This window comes from Apostichopus japonicus, chromosome 11 (genome assembly GCF_037975245.1).
Source record: "Apostichopus japonicus isolate 1M-3 chromosome 11, ASM3797524v1, whole genome shotgun sequence".
Taxonomy (NCBI): domain Eukaryota; kingdom Metazoa; phylum Echinodermata; class Holothuroidea; order Aspidochirotida; family Stichopodidae; genus Apostichopus; species Apostichopus japonicus.
The window spans coordinates 12,458,746-12,483,803 of NC_092571.1; the positions used below are offsets into that span (position 1 = coordinate 12,458,746).

Consider the following 25,058-nt stretch of genomic DNA (forward strand, 5'->3'; position numbering starts at 1 on the left):
TTGGCCTAAACCCTAATAAATATCGTTTTAATATTATATTTTATTACTCCTTTTTATAAGTATTTTTATATTTATACTGTAATGAATAAATTAAAATTGACTTAAGAAGGACGCAGCTTATGCAACCTAAACAAAATATCTGGACATTTTCATAGTAAAATCGGCTAAAGTGCTAATCACTTCTGCACGTGCCTGGTTGAATCACGTGATTTTGTTGCTGTTGTTGTTGTTGTTGAAACTATTTCGCACATTAGGTCTGAATTGCACTGTAGTATAACATAAGAGTCTACTCTAGTCCCAATCACTGTACCGTGGTCCCAAATCAATTCCAATTCCTTGACTTGAGTGTATTAACGAAGATGTTGCAGTATGTAATGATTTTGGTTTGCATCAACTTGCTCTGTGATGCTAAAACTTTCGGTGATAGCAAAAAGACACTCATTATCCCGTTAGATGCTGATTTTGGTTCATTCCAATGGCGTGTTCATAATGCAAATCATAGTAAGTGACCTAACATCTAGTACTATATACTACTACTGCTTAGGCCTAGGCCTAGTTTACTACTATTTACTAATTCTAAGCCCATGCTATAGCCATATTATAAGATAGGTGTAGGCCTATAAGTCTCAGTAAGTTCTAACATAACATAATTTTAACCGTTATGAACATGAATTAGGGAGGAATTAAATAGGGGAGCAGGTGTTGTTTCATCAGTTTTAACCACTACTAATTAGGCTAGTCAGATTCCAAAAGAAATATTAATTAATGTTATTGTTAAGGAATGTTAACATAGGCTATGCTAATTTCTTCTTTTGGAGTTGAAAATTTGTTTGTGCCCTACCAATGTGCAAGACCCATAGCCAGAGTACAAATTGTATCAGTTTATTTTGAATTATTGTACTTATTTATTATTAATATTTTGGGAGGGGGGGTGCTCACAAAGTTGGGTGGTGTCGGTCCTAGAGAGGAAGCCTGTTCTGAAGTCCCCTCTGACAAGCTCAGAATATGCTTCTATAGTAGGGCCCATGTGCAAGCACTGAATGTGGTCCTAGGCCCACTCGCCAGCTCTTAATATGTTCATATGTTCTCCCACAACTTACAAGCATATATATGATCCTAGGCCCTAATGACCAATTAATGGCTCTCTCTAATTTTATAGGTTATGACTTGGAGGCAGCCGTCCCTGGTGGAGTTCATACAGCACTTATGCACAATGCCAACATTGGAGACCCTTACTACAGATTTAGGGATGTCGAGTACCGTTGGATAGCCTACGAAAATTGGACATATTATCGAAATTTTTCACGTAAGATTCAATTTGGGTAGACATGATTAATTAACATGATTAATTGACATGCTGTAAATGATGTAATGATAGAGTTGATATCACTTCTTATGTTACAGAACTTTATAACTTTTTACATTTTTTAATGTATGTCAAAAGAAGAGCACCAAGGCAGGGTATTCATCAGCAGGCCCTGTGTTATAATGAAGCTTGTGGTTTACAATTCTAAAAATGTCAACTAACATTTTAGATCTTATTCAATTTTTTCAATAGTGGAGATTTGAGGAGGACACAAATTTATGTAATTTGTCAGCCTTCAGAAAAGGTCACCAGCAGAGCTCTGGTTGTTAGCTCTGTTTTTGTGCACAATTATAGATGAAATTTTAGACACATATAAAGCCCTGCTTTAGTTTGATAATAATAACAATTATGCAGGCACAAACAGCTAACTTGATTAAATTTCAGTCATTGCCGTCGGTCAATTCTATGCCCTCCTAACGGCACTGTTCATGTCCATTTTAGAAATAAGAATGGAAATAAAGCTTACTGTAAAGTAAGATGTTTCAACTAATAGTTCAATAACATCACATGGTGGTAAAGTGACAGCCCCTGACAATAACTTGTTAAAGCATGTTATCTTCAAAAGTGGGCAAGATTTTCCTTTAATTTTGTTCCCTTTTTCGTTTATCATTGAACATTGTAAATATCTCCATCACTAAAGGTAAAGATGACGTTATAAAGTTATTTTTAGTGTATGTAGTACTTACCCAAGCTTTCTTTCGTTATTAATGATATTCATCATTTTCCATACAAATTTACGATAGCTGCTATTAATTGAAGAGAAAAATATTTTTGCAAAAGTTATATTTGACAGATGACAATTGTAGGAGTCTGTGTCACTCCTTTGACTTTCGCATCGTTGAATTGTAAGAAATAATAAGCGAAGAAAGTGGTACAAGAAACATCTCCTCTGGACACCAGGGAATAATTTAATGTTCAAATTTTGTGTAGCGAAGACTCTGAAGTATCTTATCTCATAAAATATACTTTGATTCCTGGATAAAAACTACTTTAATCTTTGGGCTTTGGGTAGAGCAATTTTGATCATTTTGCAGAATGTGATGTGTGACTGGATAAATTATTCCCCTGTCCTCTATTAGAGGTGTTTACTTGTCATAATGAAACCAGACTTGGGTTTTCTTTTCTTCTTTTCACCGATATTATCCTTTGCAGACACGTTTACGGACGGTAATCAATTGTGTTCGTAAAATATCAGGAAAATATGTATGTTTAATGAATATTTTGGGAGTTTGACTTTTTATTACATCTGTCGGTAACAGTAGCTTCTCAAACTCTTTAATTTTTTTCCGTCAGTGACCGGCGAGGTTTTCACTAGAAACTCTGTCGTCCTGTCTGTTGCCGGACTAGACACGATAGCAAAGCTTTTCATCAACGGTGTTCACGTGGGTAGTTCTGATAACATGTTTCACACACACGAATGGGACATCAAGTCTCTGGCTAAGGTAAGCTATAATGCCTGAGAATTGCATATCGTTCAAATTATGGCTTTTTTTCTACGTTGGTGCTTTTGAAAGAAACTTCACCTAAGATCACAAACCGCAGATTTAGCCAGGACACTCTAAAGTATTGGTTGCCAGTTTCAATGTCCTGTTAAATGCCTAGAATTCCGTCCCTCGATTTGCCCTTAATTACTAGTTGTGGCAATCGGCAAGTGCAGGTTGGAAAGGTATCAATTTTTGGTCGGTGCTAGTGGATGAGAGTGAGTACTGGTTGATGCAGACTGTCTCTGAGTGACCAGTGTAGCTACTGTACAGAATATCACTTGCTCTGGCAACACTTTCATAGCATATCCACACAAATGTTTTAGACTAGTTTGCTCATACCATTCTGGACAGCAGTTTTTGTTATGAATTGGCAAGGCTTAGTTACCTAATCACAGTTTTCAGAGACAAATAACCCTTGTCTCATCGAGTAATTGTTTGTGTGGTATGTTGCTAGTTGCATGAATCAGTTTATAGAACATGAAGTATCAGGAATGAAATGCCAACCAGCTACGTTAAAAACAATATACAGTAATAGTGCAATCTTCACAACTACTGCATGGAAAGGTATTTCAAGATTTGGTTAGCTGCACCAATCCACAAAAATTAGTAGATTAGTAGAAGAATATATATATTCCTTTCATCAACTCGAAAGTTGCATTTGTCTGAGTTCAGTTGTAACTTCTCTTTGACCAAGTCATGCAAAAATCACGGCCAAATTTACCCAGATTTTGACCGAATTTTGTTGCCCTAGACCTCCAACAAAGTAAGTTTGGTCATAAAATGCAACTTTGCTGAATTTTGACTAAAATTTAGCTATGGAATGAGTTTCAGGCAGATGTAGTGAAGAAGCCTATTTTGTTTATTTTTATTCATAAATGAAAGTGTGGTTCAGAACAAGTGAAAATTTATAAGGAACGTCTGTAAAAACAGGATCTATAAAAAATTGTTGAAAAGATTAAACTGTAACAATTGTAGCCTATTCCAGAATGTAACATGGACTCTTGAGAAAAAAAGAAAAACTTAGTTGGTCATTGCCTGACCATTTTAGCACTTTTAGCATATTTTACATTTGTTTTGAATTTGGCCATTAAACAAGTCAGTTGGCCTAATTTCAGGGAAAGTTTGGCCATGAAGTTGTTTTTCAACCTGGAGAGCCTGGTTTGAATTCCCTCATTCAACCTATAGTCAGCAGACTTGTATTTGACTCATTGGATGAATTGCAAAATATATTAAATATTTCATTGAATTCAGAGTAGTATTTGTGCGAAACTAATTTTGAGTGTAAATCCTTTATCGTTTGGTTTACGAACCTTTAAAGTAAGTTTATGACTCATTTTCATAGTTAATATTGTGGTGAAATTAATGACCAGATTGTGTTTTTGGGTCCCCTTATCTTTCCTTAAATCCTATTACTGGTTGAGTATGGTGCCTTTTAAAAGTAATTACAGGATACAGAGTATTTAGGTTTAATAAAGTCTGCACAATTTGTATTTTGATATAACACTGTGGTCATTACTTTTATTCCTTAGCAACATAATTAATTATTAACCTGGGAGTTGTACAAGTGTGCCCCATTTTTTACAATCTCTGTATTTTTTATTTTAATGTCTCCTTCCTCTTCAACAGAAAGGCCTGAATAATATTTCTATCTCGTTCACTGCAGCACCGACGGTCGCTCTTGACCGGTTTAATAAATATCCGTACAACGTACCACCAGACTGCCCCCCTGCAGTCCAGAATGGTATCTGCCACATGAACTTCTTGAGGAAGGAACAGTGTTCATTCAGTTGGGACTGGGGGCCTGCATTTGCTCCACAGGGGGTTTGGTTAGTCTTGATTATAGTGTTTGCATATTCATGAAGTTTGAATTTATACACATACAGTTGGGTTATTTTTCCTTAATGTTGATACCACGCTATACTCTCCTCTCATATCATGTTTCAAAGCACACATACTGACAGTACAAACAGTTTTCTAGTCCTGATAGTACCATGGTGTTCGTACTGTTAATACTGTCAGTACGAGTGCTTTGAATGTGGACATGAAAGTGCAGTATAGAAACAATTGTCCCAACTGGGTGTTTATGCAAATACATGCATATTTGATTAAACGTCTTTTCTCTCACATATTTTCCAGAAATTAAATGTTACACTGTAATGTAAAAGAATGCACTCACTTCTTGGCAATCAATTGGGTCTTCATAATTTTAAGTATTCAACCTATGGAAGAAACTTGGTAATATTGAATAAGAGTTTTTGATGTTACTGAATATTCACTGAAGACCTCTCTGAAGTTTGAAGTTTATTCAAGTTTATTAAAATCCAATATACATACATGAAAGTACAAATTTATAAATAGGATATGGAAAACAGTTAAGGAGTTGTAAAGATTAAAATAGCATGAAATATGTACAAAATATGACAAGAAAATATGCCAGAAATGTGTACAAATAATAAATCAAAAGTTAATAAGAGAATTGAAGTAAGTTTTGTGGAACAACGTCCCTGAATAAATATGGCAGCCCTATAAATGAAAGAATTTTGAAAAGGTACAGTTCAAAATTTTGGCATGATTGTCCTGTTTCTCAAATTATAACTAGTCTGTTGAAGAAAGTGACTTTACCTCGTTATAGAGTGGGTGTTTCTCGTCTCTATGAATTTTATTAGAAAGCCTTTTGAAATCTTTTGTAACAATCTCTTTTTTTACTTCCAGGAAAAACTTGAGCGTACAGGCATTTGATGCAGCAGTCATTACAGACGTCTTGGCCATACCATTGCCTAATGGGGGTGAGTGAAATTATATGTCTCTTTAATACACACATATTTGAAGGCTGTAGGGACAGAAGGAGGGTCTCCTAGGCCTATCATTTGTGTAGATAACACAGACAAATAGCCATACATCAAATGAAAACAATTAATCCTGTTGTTTTGTCTCTAAAGCAATTCGACCAAAATGTTATCTTTGCTGGAAATGTAGGATTGAAAAGTGCAAATAGTTACACAATATTATAACTTTAGCTTGCAAACAGTTTCAGCGTCTCTGTATAGGCAGAGCAAGTGCCCATAAAAGGCAACGGACTGGCAATTTTAATAATTGCAGGTTCGAGTCCCGGCCAGATTGTTCTGTTGTGTCCTGTGGCATGGCATCTAATCTATAACGCTTCTCATAATGCAGGTGAATAAATGGAAACTTGCGGATGACTTTTAAAATATAAATGCGTGCTTGGGTTTGTGGCTTAAGTCCTGCAGGGGATATATTGATGTGGCGCACTGAAGTGCGCCAAAGAGCAACTGTCTTTAATTGTGCACACTTGGGTGTGTGGTGTGTGACCAGTTACCATGGACCAGGGCTTAAAACATTGTAAAGTCATTTGATGTCTTGGCCTTGGTCTCCTTCGAGACTGTAATACCTTGAACTATGCCTTTAACTTTAAATGACAAGTTTGTATTTATCAATTAAAAGAATAGTCCAGTTTAAAATGTCTTTTTGATATTGTAAAGAGGAACATAATCTAAGCATTCTGGTAAAATTTGCATTCAATTCCTATGTACCGTTTTTGAGATATTGACAGTTAAAGATGCCATCTTTCGTACCAAAATGAATGCAAACTTCACTAGAATGCTTGGATTAAGTTCCTGTTTAACATATCAAAAAGAAATTTTGACCTGGACTTTTCTTTTAACCTGCATCCCTAGATTTTTCAATGTGGAAGCTGAACGTAACCGTGTTCTTCTCCGTTGGCGCTCTTCCTGCGAATTCTTCGGCCTCTGGAACAATTTCTGTCACCAGTCCCTTCACAATGGTCGAAGATGTACCCATCAAATTGACGAGAGACAGACCCACCTACAATATCCTCCTTGATGAAGTTAAACTGTCAGAGGTAACTATTACTGAAGAGATATTTCACACATTAATTCTTCAAATTTACTTTGCTCCTCTCTTGCTTACCTGTCTCCTAGTCCACATATGCACTCTCCCATCTAAACTAAACTACACGAGTTGCCATTAGATATGTCTTTTGCTCTTCGAATAAAGTTGTCTACCGTCAGTGAAACCTAGCTTCTGGTTACTTTCCCAGAGGGCAGGAAACCTGCTATTAACACACTGATGGGTAAAGAGCGACATGCGTGGACATTTTTTCTGTGGCCCATGATGTAGGCTCGCATAACCGTATTAATGTCCGAGGAATGTTTTTCTCCAACCATAAATCAAGTGAATGTATAAATTTCATTGAATGACCAAAATCAAAAAACATGAAATGTGTAAAATGTTTCAGGGGAGATTGTATAGAGGGCCTTCTTGTGCTTGGATGTTTCAACATAACAGCTAGTGGACAGTGCCCGTGCAGAACTTGTGTATTTTCCATGTTTTCGTGAAATTTCCATGAATTATCGAGACCCATGGATAGATTGCAACTTTCAAGTTGTATCCGGTACTAAGCTATTATTTTGTCCCCCCCCCCCCACCCCTGGAATTTTCATAAGTCTGGATTAGTGTTTGCGGTGGGTAGCTGTGGGTTTTGTCACTGTTTTACACAGCAATGTAATGAGCATATAAAATGCAGTTTAAGAAACCCAAAGGGAACACTTCAACCTGTAAATATGCAAGTGAACTTTGACAGCTATCCAAATATGCTAAAATCCTACTATGCCGTGACACCTTAGTCTGTACGGCTACATCACAGTGTATATCTGTGGTTTATTTTGTGACCAAAACAAAGTGTAACACTGATAGCATCAGAACAACCCATTAATGACATTCAAGTTTTTGTAGAAGTATCATGTCTGTGTGCGTGTGTGTGACTGCATGTGAGGCTAAGCTTGAAAACACCATATCATGCGACTGTCTCTGTGTGCAATGCAAAGCTTGAAAACATCATATCACCTGTGTGTCTTTTGTGTGTGACTGTAGTTAGGCTAAGCTTGAAAACACCATATCATGCATGTTTCTTTTGTATGTGATGCCAAGCTCAAGAAAAGCATACCATTTGTGTGTCTTGTTGTGTGTATTGCTAAGCTTGACAAAAACCATATCATATGTGCGTGCGATATGTGTGTGCAATTCCCAGCTCGAAATCATCATATTACCTGGGTGTCTTTGCATGTGACTGTGTGTGAGGCTACGCTCGAAAATCACCGTATGTCAAGCACAGCAATATTCACAGGTATCTCACTTCATTGCCTTCGTAGTTGGCCATACCTGTTTTGCAGTTCTGACAGCTTCTTGTTTATGTGGTGGGTCAAAGTTCATTTAAAGTCATTATAGTGTAATTCCAAATAGTGAGGACATTCGTGTCCACATTCTGCATTCTACGTGGCAAGTATTCCTTTCTGCTGTTCTACCGTCCTATATTTATTCAACACGTATGACTCTTAGTGAGGACATTCGTGTCCACGTTCTGCATTCTACCTGGTAAGTATTCCTTTCTGCCGTTCTACCGTCCTATATTTATTCAACACCTCTGACTCTTTTGGATCTCTTACCTCAGGAGAACCTCTGGTGGCCGCACGGTTTCGGTAAACAGAGACTCTACCAACTGAATGTTACCTTCAGGAACTCTCAGTTTGACAGTCTCTCAAATAAGTCCATCAAGTTCGGTTTTAGAGCCGTGGAACTGGTCCAAGAGGATATCCCAAAGAGTCCCGGTAAGTTATCATTGCTAGTTATGGGAGTTCCATTTGTCAAGTTAACTTAAAGGCATTGAAGACTCGCCCCAAACCGCATGCCGCCCTGTGAAAAAGTTAACTTTCCGTTGCTTGCAAGTGTAGAAGAGCAAGTCATAGTGGGAGTAGTAAGAGATGAAAATTAAAAAAAATATTTGTATTGAAGGAAGTTCTGATAAATGTCAATTCATTCAGACAAATGCATTCACATTCCTTAAAGCAGCATTTTGCGTTGGGTCGCTTTTTTCCACTTTTTTAACATGTGCATCGATTTTTTTACATGTATCAATCATAAAACAGAAATCTAAGATACCATCCAAGTTTCACCCTGCCAAGAGCGTTAATTAGCGAGTAATTAACGATTTATGTCGATAAATGAGAAGAGTGTCCTCGACAAATTTCACAGTTAAAATTAATCGCATACAATTCCGCCAAACCCACTAGTTTGAATTCAACCAATCAAAGATGCAGGTTTAGTTATGAGCCGTTGCTAAAAATAGATTCAAGACTTCGCGTTGGTTGTACGAGGGAGTTGTTATGCAACTCCCTGGTACAACTGCCATATTGACTGTACACAAATCAAGCGTGGTGTTATATTACGTATCTGTCAATGACGTTCGTAGTGTTTAAATATTCATATTATGGGCGAGGTTTATTGGGTTCCCAACGGAAAATATCTTGGAGAACAACAAAGTTGAAAGTTGCAAATTTTTCGACTTTTATGCCACCACTTGAAGTAAAATATAAATAGATTAGCTAGTTATGTATGTCGTTATGGCAAAGTGGAATCAGTGAGGTTGAGAAAAATCATAGAAAATGACGCAAAATGCTGCTTTAAAGGCATCGAAGAATCGCCCCAAACTACATGCGGCCATCTGAAAAAGTTAACTTTCTGTTGCTTGCAAGTGAAGTTTTTCTCTTGTCACTACAAAATGCAGACAGTCATGAAACTTGACACCTTGTTATCTTTAGCTGGACCTGAGATGTCCATGGCTGTATCGTTTGCACAGTGTGCTGTGGGTATTGACCGCAGCTGTAAGTACTGACTGTACACTAGTGTCTAATTACCGACGGTAGCAAGCTGTGTGTGTATTATCTGGGATCGATGGTGGTGTCTAACACTTCTGTTACACCTCATTCGAAACTAGGTCAGATTACCGACATGAGACGTTTCTTTTGGCGCGAGTCTTCAAACCCTTTAAAATCTGTAGTCCTTTGAATATTCTCATCCAAAATCGTGAGCAAATCTACTAACGACACTCTTTAACGATGACTTAAGACAGATTTTGTCTATGGTTAAGAATTCAAGTGCAGGTATTTACTTTTCTATCGCTATTTCCAGCATTTTCAACATAGTCACCATTAAAGTGCTTGGAATGCTCCTTTAAAGCAGAATGAAAAAGTCTGCTTCAATTCTTTCTCTTTGTAAATTATAGCAACTAACCAGAAGCCCTTTTTATTAATCCACCACCTATATGTGTAACAAAACACTCATGAAGGATATCTAGCCACCATGTTGACCTTGACAAATTAATAATAAGCTCTTGATGTGTTATTCGAGCCCATACAAACATGGTTCTCTAAACATCATTTTCACTTGTTTTAGGTTTTGTAAAGCGCCTAGAGGCCTTTTGGTATTTGGCGCAATATTAAGAAATTTTTTGTTATTATTATTATTATTAAAATGGTGGAACAGCTCTTCAAGTGGAAAGATGTACATAGCAGTTTTTTTTTTTTTTACACAGGGAACCATAGTATTTAATATAGGAGGCAGAGTTTAGAGTCATTTAAAACTTCTACACAAAATTTGATAACTAAATTATTCCCTTTGAATAGATTCATACAATTTTTGTTTTTGGTTGTAAACTTTCATCTAACATCTGTACCAGGGGTTCCCTAACTGGGTGCATGAACCCCCAGGGGGTGCGTGAGTTCATCCCAGGGGTTCCTAGGACGTTTCTGAAAGTCAAAACTAGAGTACTTTTGTTAAACTAAAATCTGATATATCTATAATTAGTAATGTACAAAAGTCTTACCTATCGACAAACTCTTTTCGCGTTCCATACGCATACGTTGCCATAGTAGTACTGTACCGTGCATGTGATACTCAGATCGTGTCTCAAAAAGTTGGGGGTTCGTGGACAACCCTGACATCCACAGGGGGTTCGTGGGGGGATAAAGTTAGGGAAACCCTGATCTATACAGACATTTTTCATTTTTTAAAATATTTTTATAAATCCATTCAGACTGCTCATTTTGATCTCTATATCACCCAGGTTACTCATTTTACTTCAAGATCAACGGCAGATCCATCTTCATCAAGGGATCCAACTGGATCCCGGCCGACGCCTTCCAGGAACGGATCACTCGGGGGTATCTGAGAAATCTGCTCCAGTCCGTGGTGGACGCCAACATGCATGCCCTACGGGTCTGGGGAGGCGGGGTCTACGAGCAAGATGTATTTTACGAAATATGCGATGAACTTGGGATAGTCTTGTGGCAGGATATTATGTTTGGTTGTGCCATGTATCCGACCAACAAAGACTTCTTGGCTTCAGTTCAAAGAGAGGTCAGACTACAGGTAAAAAGGAATACATTCTTGGTTTTTTTGTGTAAAAGTAAGTTGGCCTGACGTTTCGATCCTAGCAGGATCTTCTTCAAAGGCTAAATGACAAGTAACAGTAACAGAAGGTACAAAAACACGCACAGAATACAGACAGGTTAATGAGCATTGTGAACACAAAGAGATAGATGTAAGGGGATTAGTAGACAAGGGATGGAGAGAAGAAAGAAAGAAACCAACAGGGGAAGAGGAGAGGTAGGAGATAAACAGTGGAGGGACAAAGAGAGGATTAAGGGAAGGGGGTAGGGAATAAACTGAATAAGGACAAAGACAGAAAAGTGTGGAGAAAAAATGGTGGAAGAGAGCTATGAGAAGAGGAGTTATGGAGGGGGTGGGGGGAACAAGGGGAGAAGGAAGGGGGGACTGAAGAAAAGTTAGTCAATTTGTTTTTTTTGTCAAAGTTATTCTGATATTTTGGTAAGATGTTCCACACCGTATAGTATGCAAAATTCAATGCCTAGAATAGAGCTGCAATTTGAATAAACTCCTATCACTTGTTGGACTGAATTTATGCTCAAGTCTTGGTTCAATGATTTTTAAAAGTACCTTAAAATGGTACAAACAACCGTGAATCATAGCACAACACATATTCCACGATAAATGTTTTGTTGGTCTGAAAATAATTCAGTTGTAACGGTAGCAGCTGGAATCTTTTCGAACATTTCATCATGTCAAACTCTTGTCAGTGTTTTCTCTCAGTTATGACTCGAATAGCTGTCATTGCTTTTGTTTTTCTTGTTTTTGTTTTCAAAATCCCAACTTATTTGGGAAATTAGAATCTTCCAATTTGGAATGTCATTGCTAATTATTATTAAAGGACAAATTCATCTTCTGGATTAAAAAATTGCTCGGTCATGGAGAATATTCAGGCTATAAAATGTTCCATAGGACAATATGTTCCATAGAATAATCGGACATTATGAAAGAAACAAAGACATTTTATTTTCAACTGCCTTGATGATGTTATCCACTCCTTGTGTTGCCAGATTCTTTTCTGAAATTCCAACAAACCTAAATTTTAAAGTTCCCCATCTGTTTCTATAAAGAATGCTATCGATAAGTGATTTGCTTACATTAATGCAGAAAGTTTTTTAGACCCAAGTCTTTATCACGGAAATATCCGCGTATGTCCGAATAATTCTTTCTGCAGGTGAGACGCATCGGCCATCATCCGTCGCTGTTAATATGGGCCGGAAATAATGAGAACGAAGCAGCGTTGAGGCAAAACTGGTGAGTTTTATTTCTTCAGACGCTGTGCAGTCAAAACACTTGAATTATCCATGCTTTTAAAAATAGTTAAATTTGAATTGTTAGGATATATGCCATCGTTAACGTATTTTTGTCCAATACTATAACTTATGTGTCTGATTTTAGGTTTTAAGTTTTGGTATATGTTTGTGTACGGTAACAGCATTTAATGGCGCAAACACAGAGGAAAGTAAAGCAGTTGATAATAGTGTGTGCGTCTTTATTTTATGTTATAGTATGTAGTGTTCTGTAGTATTGTGTAGTGTTGTATTGTGTTATGATATGTAAAATTGTGTTATGTTATGTAATGTTGTGTAGTGTCATGTAACATGTTATTTTATATTCAATGTTGTGTTATCTTATGTTAAATAATGTTGTGTTATGTAATGTTATGTTAGGTTAAATAAGGTAAGGCTAGGTATGATATGCTATGCTATGCTATTTTTTGTTATGCAATGTTATGTAATGTTATGAAATATTAGGTTAGGTTATGTTAGGTTAAATTAGGTAAGGCTAGGGTATGATATGCTATGTTATGTTTTTTTATGCAATGTTATGCAATATTATGTGTACATATTGAATAATGGTGTATATACTCTCTGTATATTTTATGTATATTCTAGAGTCAGGGTCAAGTCTTTCCTTTCAGTCCAACATGCTTGCTAACATAAGCCTTTATCGAGAGCAGACGATGGCTGGCCAATCAGGTGCTTCAAAACTGGCTACAAATATGCTAGAAACAATAAACCACATGACATAATCCATCCAACCCCAACCTCTTTCAGGAAGTCCGTCTCCCCCCCCCCCCCTTCTCCACGACATTTTTCGAGCTATTTTCGAACTATTCTTCTTCAATATCCCTGATTAATTTGAAGGGTCACTGCTTAAGAATGCTAACCATGTTATCAGCTAATGGCTCAATGCCAAATAAACTATTCTTTTTCTGCCACAAAAGTTTGTAAAGTCAAGTTTGTGTGGAATTGAAAAAACATCTTTTATTGTATGTATATTTTTGCAGGTACGGCACAGCGGGGAATTTCACACTTTACAGAGCAGACTACATCAAACTTTACATAGATACGATCGGGCGAGAAGTCAATGCTCACGTGACCAACATCCCTTTCGTCAGCTCCAGCCCATCGAACGGTAAAGAGACGGAAACGTCGGGATGGATAGCAGGGAACCCTTACGACGCGCATTATGGAGATGGTATGTGATAACCAAGTACGGTTTCGAGTCTTTGACAGTTTGTTAAAGCAAGTTATTATCAAATCTTCAACACTACCTAATGGTCAGTCTTGCTCAAACTTCAAACACCCTCATATCAGTTGCCCATGCACTGATACATTTTTGTTGTCCCATCTTATAACCCTTCGATGCCTGGGAAGATTTAAAAGAGCTTTGGTACTAATTTATCACCACGATGATGTTAATTATGTTAACTGTGATCACTTTTCACTCGAATTAGTGAAGAAATGTCTTAATTTTGGAATATTGCGAATTGCTTGCTACATGTTGTATAAAAGGTACTCTATGAGAAAATGTCTGTTGGTAGAAATTAATATAGCGAAAAAAACAATTGGGTGATTACTCGATAGTTATTGTTCATTTGACCAAAAAAGGAAAAGAAAAACAAACCGTGGAGGTGACTTATGAAGGAGATATAAAACAAACCATTGACATTTGAAGATAATTGGTTATTGCCACTAAAGTTAAGCTTGTGTAAACTGGCTGAAAATTTTTCAAAGGTATGTGTATGTTTGACTTCCTTATCATTCCTAATTAATCATATTTTGTGGCCCCCTTAATTTCTTGGTGACCCATATTCATTTGCTGGTGTCTCTCCTTAAGTTGTTGTTACCCTCCTGAAATTGTCGGTGACCGTCTTTGCATGGTTGGTGCCCCTCCTTAAATTTTGATGCCCCACCTGAAATTGTCGGTCCCTCTCCAACTCAAGATTCCTTGCAATGGGCCCGTTTAGAACATGAAGATGATGACACCAGGGAAGATAGAATTTAGACAGAAACTTCAAAGATCTCACAAACAAGCAAATTTTACATATTTCATCAATGGTGTGGGTCAAGAAATATTCTGTATTGAAGTAGATGGTAACAGGCCGAAAAATTTCACAATTGAAAGTCACTTGCTAAAAGAAAAGGAAGTGGCAAAAAAATCTGCTGGCTAAAATCAAGTTCTCGCTGGTATTTGGATGAATTACAGCACTCATCAGTTTAAACTGTAGAGGCTTATCTAAGAATGTCAATAATATTTGCTGATAACAAGCAGTAATTTGGGGCTTATGTCAGGTAAAGGATGTCACACTGATTTTTGAAGTCATGTCAAGTTTTGGATTGACCGTCGCTATTACAACAAAATAATTTACGAGTAAATTTACGTCATTTTGAAATCCACCGGCATTTAGCCAGTCTAATAACCTGAAATTTTCAAGGCCTGGGTCAATAAAATAAAATAAAACAAATAAAATGGATGATTAGAAGCAACTAAATGGTCATTGTAGCATGGAGATAAAAAAAAATCTATCCAGTTCATTTTTGGCTAAAAGCAAAATTAAAGTTTATCACTTTATCTTTCTCTGAAGTACACTATTACGATTATGCCACCGACTGTTGGGATTTGAGGAGCTTCCCTAAGACCCGTTTCGCATCCGAGTACGGCTTCCAGTCTTGGCCGTCCCTGGAGAGTCTGAAGAAAGTTTCCGTACAGGATGACTGGGACTTTGGTAGTAACTTCAGTCACCATCGACAGCATCATGAAAACGGTAAGTTTGTGACAGACAGCACATGACTGGTTCCGTCAGTCGACTGACCATTCTGTTAGAGACAGCACGTGACTGGTTGCATCAGTGGACCGATGATTCTGTTAGAGACTGCACTTCACTGGTTCTGTCAGTCGATCGACCATTCTGTATGAGACAGCACGTGACTGGTTGCGTCAGTTGACCAGACATTCTGTAAGAGATAGCACATGACTGGTCCTGTCAGTCGATCGACCATTCTGTTAGAGACAACACATGACTGGTTCCGTCAGTCGACCGACGATTCTGTAAGAGACAGCAAATGACTGGTTCCGTCAGGAACCGACCATTCTGTTGTGGCAGTACATGACTGGTTCCATCAGTTGACCGGACATTCTGTTAGAAACAGCACATGAATGGTCATGTCAGTCGCTCGACCATTCTGTTAGAGAAAGCATATGACTGGTTCCGTCAGCCGACCGACCATTCTGTTAGAGACAGCACATGACTGGTTGCGTCAGTCGATCGACCATTCTGTTGAGGCAGTACATGACTGGTTTCATCAGTTGACCAGACATTATGTTAGAAACAGCTATTGACTGGTCCTGTCAGTCGATTGACCATTCTGTTAGCGACAGCACATGACTGGTTCCGTCAGCCGACCGACCGTCCTGTCTGAGACAGCTCATGACTGGTTCCGTCAGTCGACCGACCATTCTGTTGGCAGGAACATAAGGTATAGACGGAGTGGGACCTTGGCAGTAACCGTAATGCCAGTTTATTGACTCTTCAGAAGGATCACATACAGAGGCAAAATTAAACAAACTTTAGTTGCAGTGATCTGTGAGTAGAAGAATATGAAGTTATGAGTAGACTTGGACCTCGATGGAAACTAATAGAGAACTTCTGCAGCATCATGACAAGTAAAAAATCATTTTAAAGGTAAAGTTGAAGGTATGTCAGTGTTGTCCGTAGGAGATGAAAATATTGTGTGGATTTGAACCTTTGGAGTAACTATTATCCTGTCAGCATTATTGAAAGGGTTTAATCTAACAATATAGCAACATTACTTGACATCATATAATTTGGCAGAATTAATTTGGGAGAAGAGCATGATATTTGTGAAGTGAAATGTTGACCGGAACTATCTATATCAAATTTTTGGAACATTTACAAAAACTGGAAAGTGAATATTAAACAAGGGTAGCATTAAAAAAGAGGTTTTGGTTACAAATGTCATGTTGAACAGAATATGAGGATAAGGTGGGAGTTGGAAGTCACTTTCGCAAATATTGGCAACATCAGTGAAACATTACAGTAGGTTAACCAATGGGACATTTATAGGGTGTTAGATCATAAAAAAATTAACAAGTTTAGAGCCCTCTTCTTATAAAATTTTGGCAAATTATGATACTTGGACAATCAGTAGTCTATATGAAAAATATATATTATTACACTATTCTTATGAGCACAAACTGTTGCTGTTTACTGTTATTCTAAATATATTCCAAAAGTTGGTGTCCAACTTTTGAGAATGTTGAACTTTTCATTGCAGATCTACCTTGCAATACATTTCACTGGATAAACCTTTCCTATCCCACCTCCCACCCCACCCCAACCCCCCACAAACTCTCAATTAGTTATCCATCTTTCAATATCTCCAGGAAACCTTCAAATGCTTAATATGATTGTGAAGCATTTCAACACATCGCAACGGAAGAATTTTGCGGAAGCTTTCCACGATATGATATACCTGACTCAGGTAATATGACATGACATTACTGTACCTTGTAGTTCCTTTGGTCAAAGATCAGAGAGGAGGGGTGGAAGGTGGGTGGGTGGTGGAGGGGTGACCGGGGGGTTGGAGATTTTGGTAGAGGAACAGAAGCAAGAATATATGTGCCTTCTTTTTCATCGTCCATGAACATGTTGGCGATCCAGAACAATTTTTCTTTCCATACTTAATATCAATATTAAAAGGACAAATTCATCTTCTCGATCAAAATTTTTTTTTTCATGGAAAATATTTCATTCCATAACTAGGACTATAATTAAGTCTACATGCAAGGTTTTGATAATAACTAATTTTAAATTTGTCGTGTGGGGTTCTATAGGGGGTGGTTATAGCCCCCCACACATTCCCCCTCCCCGGGACCAACGCCTATATTACTGACTTCCTCCTCCACTTAACGATCATCAGGCAGGAATAATGAAGGAAGGTGTTTTTAATAAGCTTGATCAATCTTTGCTTGATTTACAGTTCGCCAGATTTTTGATGATATTCTTGACCAAAACTATACCCCTCCCCCCCATTCTACCGTATCCCACTCAAACGATTGCCGGGGTATAAATAACTGCATATTTTCACTTAAAATTTGGGGTCTTGAAGGCAAGAGTAATTATTAATATGATAACACGTTAAACATTAAACCCATTGCAGATATCCCAAGGTCTTTGCATCAAATTTGAGACGGAACATTACCGGAGGTTGCAGAGTCTCATCGAGAGTGGCGAGGGGCACTGCATGGGCGCCCTCTATTGGCAGCTGAACGATATATGGCAAGCACCGACTTGGGCTTCAATAGGTAATTTTTTCATACCTTGCCAGAGGTAAAGGGAATCTATGCGATGGTGATGGCGTGTGCAGGTGTGTGTGTGCGTTGGTGTGTGTGTATGTATGTGACACTTAATGGTAAACAGGGTAACTCAAAAAGTTAATTGTGGGGGATTTACTTCATACTTGGTATGTGGATCTGTCTTATTGGGTAACAAGAAGCCTGTTGTTTTCTTTGAAGTTGTCAGTGGTCATTTTGGGGTCAACAGAGGTCGTCAAAATTTGAAAAATTTGTGAACACGATAACTCAAAAAGTACATCTTTATTGAACTTCTTACATGGTATGTAAATTCAGCTTGTTGAGTACAAGAACCCTATTGAAATGGTGGAGGTCAAAGGCCTTTTGCAGTCAATATTTAAGTGAAAGTCTGAAAATCTTGTAAACACACAGTAACACAAGAAGTATATCTGTCTTGAACTTCATACTTAATATGTAGATCCAGCTTGGTGAGTGCAAGAATGCTATTGAAATTGGTCAAAGGTCACATTAGGTCAACAGGCATCAAAGTCTAAAAAACTTTAAATATGATAACTAGCCATTAAGATTTTTTTAATCATCCAATGCTATGATTTTCTTTTGGTGAACATAGTTTGGTCAAATTCAGTTCAGTTAAGTTCTGTGAAGGAGCTCTATATAGCATCTGAAAAGGGAGATTAATCTTCCGGATATTGAAACATTTTGGTCTTCAAAATTCTATACTGTAAAATCTTTAATACAAATGAATGACATGGTTGATGCCCACAAGGGATAGCTACAAACCATTTCTGGTTCTCACTTAATTCTTGGACAAAATTTAACTCACTTGCTCTACATTAGTCAGATAGTTATTTTTTGAATTTTGAGCAAATTGTATGGCAAAAGGAATCACAAAGCCAACTGGCTTTCTGGTTATTAGATAATTTTTCTCCTTAGATGACATAGTCTCTGAAATTTCTAAAAACTGATATTACAGAAAAAATAGAAAGAAACAGATTGGTGCCAATTCCCATCTAGATAGCTCGTTCCCATCGCTGGAGAAATAAAATCTTGATATTTAGTCGTCATAATTCGGATAAGTTATCCCTTTAACAAAAAGACTGCAGTTACAGTTCTTAAAGGGTGTGAAGACTCACGCAAAAAGAAACGTCTAATGCCGGTAATCTGACCTAGTTTCGAATGAGGTGTAACAGAAGTGTTAGACATCACCATCGATCCCAGAAAATACACACTCACAGCTTGCTACCGTCGGTAATTAGACACTAGTGTACAGTCAGTACATACAGCTGCGGTCAATATCCACAGTACAGTGTTTAAACGATACAGCGATGGACATCTCAGGTCCAGCTAAAGATAACAAGGTACCACGTTACATTACTGTCTGCATTTTGTAGCGACACAAACAAAACGTCACTTGCAAGCAACAGAAAGTTAACTTTTTCAGATGGCAGCACGCAGTTTGGGGCGAGTCTTCAATGCCTTTAAGGAATGTGGATGCATTTGTGTCTGAATGAATTGACATTTTTCAGAACTTCCTTCAATACAAATATTTTTTTTAATTTGCATCTCTAACTACTCCCACTATGACTTGCTCTTCTACAGAATACGGCGGAAACTGGAAAATGCTGCATTATTTCGCAAAGGACTTCTTCGCTCCGATATTAGCAACGGGCAAAGAGGAGGATGGCCAGCTCTACGTGTACTCCATCACCGATGCGCGAGATCTCAACAACGTCACCATGAAGGTGACGATCAGGAAGTGGGCCAACATGTCATTTAATTGGTCCTGGCGGAAAGATTACTCCCAGGTACGCTGCTACACGGTCGCATCCTCTCTGGATAACTTTGCGAGATGTCTCTCTCGAAAATCTCTTTGTTTTGCAATTATCGTAAATTTTATATCAAATCAGTTTTTTGTTAATCGATTTACTTATATAATTACATATAAAAAGAAGAGATCCCCTCCGTGCGGCTTTCTGGGTTGGACCAAATGAAATTGGGGTTGTGATCCCTGGTTATAGAGCATGCAAGTTTTAACTGTGGATTCTGACTGGCGCTCCCCAGCAATCGAAACGGTTATATAGGGATTGCCCCCCCAACTGAGGGCTGAGTCGGTTGATACCAGTACTTGTAATTCAGAGGTCACTGATTCTTGATTCCTGTTCCATAACCAAGAATTTATTTGCTGTTTTGTAAGTTTTAAAATTTCCCAGTCAGTTTCTCCATTTTTAAAGTGTTTAGGACCTGAAATGGAGCCATGTCCAGGTGTCTAGAGGAATCAATATTAAAAATTGCTCATCCAAACCATGTCTGAGCTTGGGTGAATGTGAACTCTCCGTTCAGGAGGGGGGGGGGGGGTGAATTTCTATCAGTTACCGCATTTATGTCTCAATGCACATACGTGTACACTTCTTTTGTAATTTTTATTATAATTAAAATATCTAGTATCAGTATATGGTTCTTGGTAGTGACGCAAGCTCTGAAGGCAGGAAAAGGATGATACCCAATATTTTTACTTCTTTTCAACTTGTTATCATCCTTAAGAAATATTGACTTCAGCAATTCATATGTATTTTTTGGTCCTTGTTGTGCCGGGCCCACCTAGGATGTGGGCCCAAAATATTATTCCACGCAACACTGTCATAGAATACACAGCTGGGGTAACCTCAAAATGCTTTTAGAAAACCTCTGACAAAAACGAAAAAAAAAATGTTTTGGTTTAATGGCGGTCAGGTTGGTGTCATGATTTCCATGAATGAGTCTTTAAATTCAGAAATCCTTTGTCAAAGAATGTTAAAATGAGCAATGTGATGATGATAAATATGGATCATATTTCACTATTTTGTTACTTTGTAGAAAATTGCATCAATAAATTCACAATGGGCAAATTGATTTATGGAAAAAAAAAATTCAAAATGAGTAAAATAAGTGACTTTTGCTCTTTGAAGACTATTTGAAATACAGCGCCAACACACCACATGTTTGGTATGAGTTGCAATATTAAAGTCACCAAATAGGAGAAACATTTTATGTTATTAAATATAGAGAATAAATGTTATAATCTTATTGATAGGAGAATAGTATGAAAGACATTTTTTAGGTTAAAAATAGAAAATAAATCTTATGATCTTGATATTAATAGGAAGGACACAACAATTTTTTTTATCTTAAAAGTATAGAAAAAAATTTGATTATAACCTCCATTTTTGTTCTATTCCGCTCCCAGAATGCAACGTCAAGTCAGCTGGTCTTTCAATACGACATGAAAACGCTACTGAAGGAAGGAAATTGCGAGGATCGCAATGGCTGCTTCCTGACCTTTGAAATATTCGAAGACGGGAAACTCATTTCACCGACAAACCCATTCTTCTTGGCGTCTTTCAAGAATGCCGTGGGGCTTAAAGAGGCGGACGTCACAGTAAGAAGCTCTTTTCACTATCTTTTCACTCCAAAGCAGCTGTTACGGGGTGAATATTTAAGCAATTGCCAGGGCCTTCTAGAGCAAGGACAGGCTCCCGGGGGTTATTATGTAGCCATGCTCCCCACTCCCCCACCATCCATTTTACACACTTTGCAAAGTCATGGTACAGTCATCGAGAAATTTTTCTGGTACACTGAAAAACTGACCTGATCTATCCCTTGGCATACCCTGGGCCTCCTTATTGACTCTGGGCCCGTGGCTGTAACCCCCCCTTCCCCCCACGTGACCCACCGTCTAGGGTCAGGCCTGACTATTTCATTCCGACATCCTTCCATTGCGTTGCTTGTCCTGTCAACATTCGTTTTGAAGGATGAAACAAAAACTTCCAACAGATTGAAAATGACTGATTTGAATTTTGACATGTGAATAAATACTCTGGGAAAGTGTCCCCCAGGCCCACAGAGTGCTTAGCATAATAATAATTATGATAGTAAATAACATTTATATAGTAGAGCATAATACAAAAGTTTTTAAGCGCTTAACAAAGATCAAAAAGAAACAAATCAAGCAACATAATTCATCTGAAGTAAAGAAGTAATAATGGCTAGTATCTTAATTTGACTTAAATTGCTATTTTTTATTTTGAGTAATTCTCAGTAGGTTTAGTCAAATTGGCAACTGAATGGGGACGGTTACATTAAATATAAAAGGAACTGTTTGGTGCTTTTAATTAAAGAAATGACATTGTCATTATCCACCTCCCCCGCCCATGTGTAACTAGTACAATGTTTGACAAATTTCTACAAAAAATGACAACTCCCAAACAAGACCTGCCATCTAAAACTAGGATATCTCCCCAAAAACTGAACAAGGTTTTCTCTTTGCTGTTTGGGAGGAGTTGTTCTTCATAAGATCACTTTAATGTGAAGTTAGAGATGATGGTTGGATTCTGTGTCCCATTTTAAAGTCTTGATATATAATCCCCCAAAAAAGAAAAAAAAATTGATAAATTATGAAAAAAACGGTTGGGTCCAATAGAGGTTATCAAGATGATACTTAACCTGACAAGGTACATGAATCCATCCATCTATCCACCCCCCCCCCTTGTCCCTCCAGAAACTTTTTTAAAAATGTTAGATATGAAATGGATTCTGTCATGTCTGCATTAATATTGTAAAAGCATATAACCATGGTAAAATAGCCTATTATTCTTCTTTCCTTTTTTTATGATAATGGTAACTCACAGGTAAAGAATGTAACACAGAAAACAAAGGATACCTTCAGTATCCAACTCCAGACCTCGGCCATTGCCCCCTTCACTTGGTTGGAGGTCACTTTTTAAAAAATGTTAGATATGAAATGGATTCTGTCATCTCTGCATTAATACTCTAAAGCATAGAACCTCTTTAACAATAGCGTATTGTTCTTCTTTCTTTTTATGATGATAATGGTAACTCACAGGTAAAGAATGTAACACAGAAAACGAAGAATACCTTCAGTATTCAACTCCAGACCTCGTCCATCGCCCCCTTCACCTGGTTGGAGGTCACAGAGCTACCTCTGACCCTGGACGACACCAACTTAAGCCTTGGAAGATTCTCAGACAATGGGTTCATCTTCCTGGATCCTTCGAGGGAAGTCGAGTTTTTCGCGTGGCAAGACATCTCCTTGGAGGACTTTAAGGACTCTCTGACGATAACCACGTTAAGCGATTTATATTCGAATGGAAAGAAGAGGAAAACCAAGCTCATGAAGACAAAGAAGAGAGGGAATGTGTAGCGAATACTGGTACTTGGGTTCGATCTCATTGAAATAGAATGTGAAGCAAAAAAAAGTTTTGTATCACTTTAAACGAATTATGAAAATTATGAAATCATGAAAAATAAAAAGGAAACATGAGCAGTACTAAAATAAGTTCGGTGAGAGGGTCACCAGTCATCGGTGAAATGTTTTATGAATTAAAGAAAATGTTTCTATATTTGTCGTTATCGATTAAGAAACTAACTGCAAACGGAAGCACCACATTCCTGCGCGATCTCGTTCGTCTTTGTTCCTTCGGATTGCATCCACGTTCGTTCACTGGGGTCGGAGAAGAGGAGTCGCAGAAATGGGAGGGGAATGGGGGGGGTGGATTTAGGTGGTGCTTTATATAACATTTGGATTGAGATACAGGGGAAACTTATTTTTAGTTTTATGCAGCAGTTCTCTCCTGCTTACAAAAATCAACTCAATGGCAGTGGTTAATTAAAGATCACTGCAAGTAGGAGTGCTGGTGAAAATAAGTTTCCGGTTGAAAGTTGCTTCATTGCGACGATCAAACCGGTAAAATTCGAAAATTATTTACAAGAAATTTCCGTTTGAGACATATCATTATGCAAAGGCTGTGATGTACAGAAAACTGACTGAAATAATCAAATCTAGCCAAAAATATATCTTGTGTGCTTTTCCAAATTTTGTACAGTTTAAAAAAAAATTCCCAGCTAGATGTCTTTCCATTTTGTAAAAATCAAATTTTGCTATAAAAATTATAAATATACATGGACAAAAACATGGTATCTCTAGTTAAGGTTTTTTGATGTTAAGTGGAGATGTTTCGATAAGATCGTCTGGTTCTTAATAACTAAGAAAAGAATAAGGAGTTTCTTAACAACAAACTTGCCTATTTTATTTGAAAATGCCAGAAATTTTTAAATTTTTTTTGCTTTAATAAGCTGTTTATATTTTAACCGTAGTACAAACTACGGGGTACATTCATTTACTCTAATTTTCTTATTTTGTTAATTTTCTTTGTCTCTTCAAGTGTGATCTGCCTGTCCTATCTCTGTGTGAACAACTAATTAATAATGTTCAAATATCATATTTCAGAGAAAAATAAGATGACGATTTTTATGGTATGGTGTGTGGCAGCTCTGAGTAAAATTGTATTATGTGTCTAAGAATATTACATAATTTTTTAATGTTTGTTGTTGAATATATGTATTTATATTGTATTCTTCAAAGTTTGTACCATAGTTTCTGTAAATGAAAGATAAACGAAAACTATTAACCACTGAAAGTTTGGCTTATACAAGACCGAATCATTCACATAATAAACCATGGTTGTTTTTCATTCAACACATAAATTAATAGCAGGGGCGTATCCAGGATTTTCTAACCCGGAAGGCGCCAATTACTATCTAAGCGGAGCGCCACCATCGGTTGGCGCGCAGCGTATAAGAAAATTTCTGGTTTTGATACCCCCCCCAGATCACCGGAAATGACACTTCTCGGTCTTGAAATGACCAACCAGATGTCCACTTTTGCCGGAGAACCAAGAATTTCCCAATAAGTTTTTTTTTCCCCCATCCATAACCTTTTTGAAGATTGTCACCAGTCACACATCATGTTCGACCTCATCGCATCTCCTGTGGATCATTGCTTTTTGTAGGTGATTCTACGTCACGGCCCACAAGGTCTTGGTACTACGGGCGAAGGTCATTGAGTTTCGTAACTCATCGGGAAGCGATTAGAGGGGTGGGGCGTAGAGTTGTGGGCGCGCATTTTCATGCAGATGGGAACAATCTCAAGAAGTCATGGGTGCGTCCTTTTCTCCTTTTTCTCTCTTTCTTCTTTACCCTTCCTTCCTCTCCTTGCTCCTCTCCCTCCCCCCCCCTTTTTTTCCCGTTTTTCTTCCCTTTTTTTTGCTCTCCTCTTTTTCTTTCCCGGGGGGAGGGGCGCGCCCCAACACCCCCCTGGATACGCGCCTGCTTTTGTACTTTTTTATAAACATATTTAAGGAATACGCTATACTTTCTTACTTCGTATGACAGATAATTGACATTGTTACTGCAAATTAATTGTGATATTTGGTAGGATTTTCATAATTTCTTTCTTTACATTCAGTTTTGATCGCGATATTTGACATACG

General features: G+C 37.7%; 1 protein-coding gene across 1 annotated transcript; it reads left to right on the plus strand.

Annotated features, from left to right (window-relative positions):
- Positions 1 to 260: 260 nt before the first annotated feature.
- LOC139975961 (beta-mannosidase-like) lies at positions 261 to 24,310 on the plus strand. Its single transcript, XM_071984270.1, has 16 exons — positions 261 to 501; positions 1,160 to 1,306; positions 2,660 to 2,808; positions 4,477 to 4,676; positions 5,563 to 5,636; positions 6,546 to 6,730; positions 8,339 to 8,495; positions 10,790 to 11,094; positions 12,287 to 12,366; positions 13,403 to 13,593; positions 14,984 to 15,163; positions 16,804 to 16,901; positions 17,580 to 17,724; positions 19,333 to 19,538; positions 20,957 to 21,148; positions 22,613 to 24,310. The coding sequence occupies exons 1-16, from the start codon at positions 360 to 362 to the stop codon at positions 22,928 to 22,930; spliced, it is 2,769 nt and encodes a 922-aa protein (XP_071840371.1). The 5' UTR covers positions 261 to 359; the 3' UTR covers positions 22,931 to 24,310.
- Positions 24,311 to 25,058: the final 748 nt, after the last annotated feature.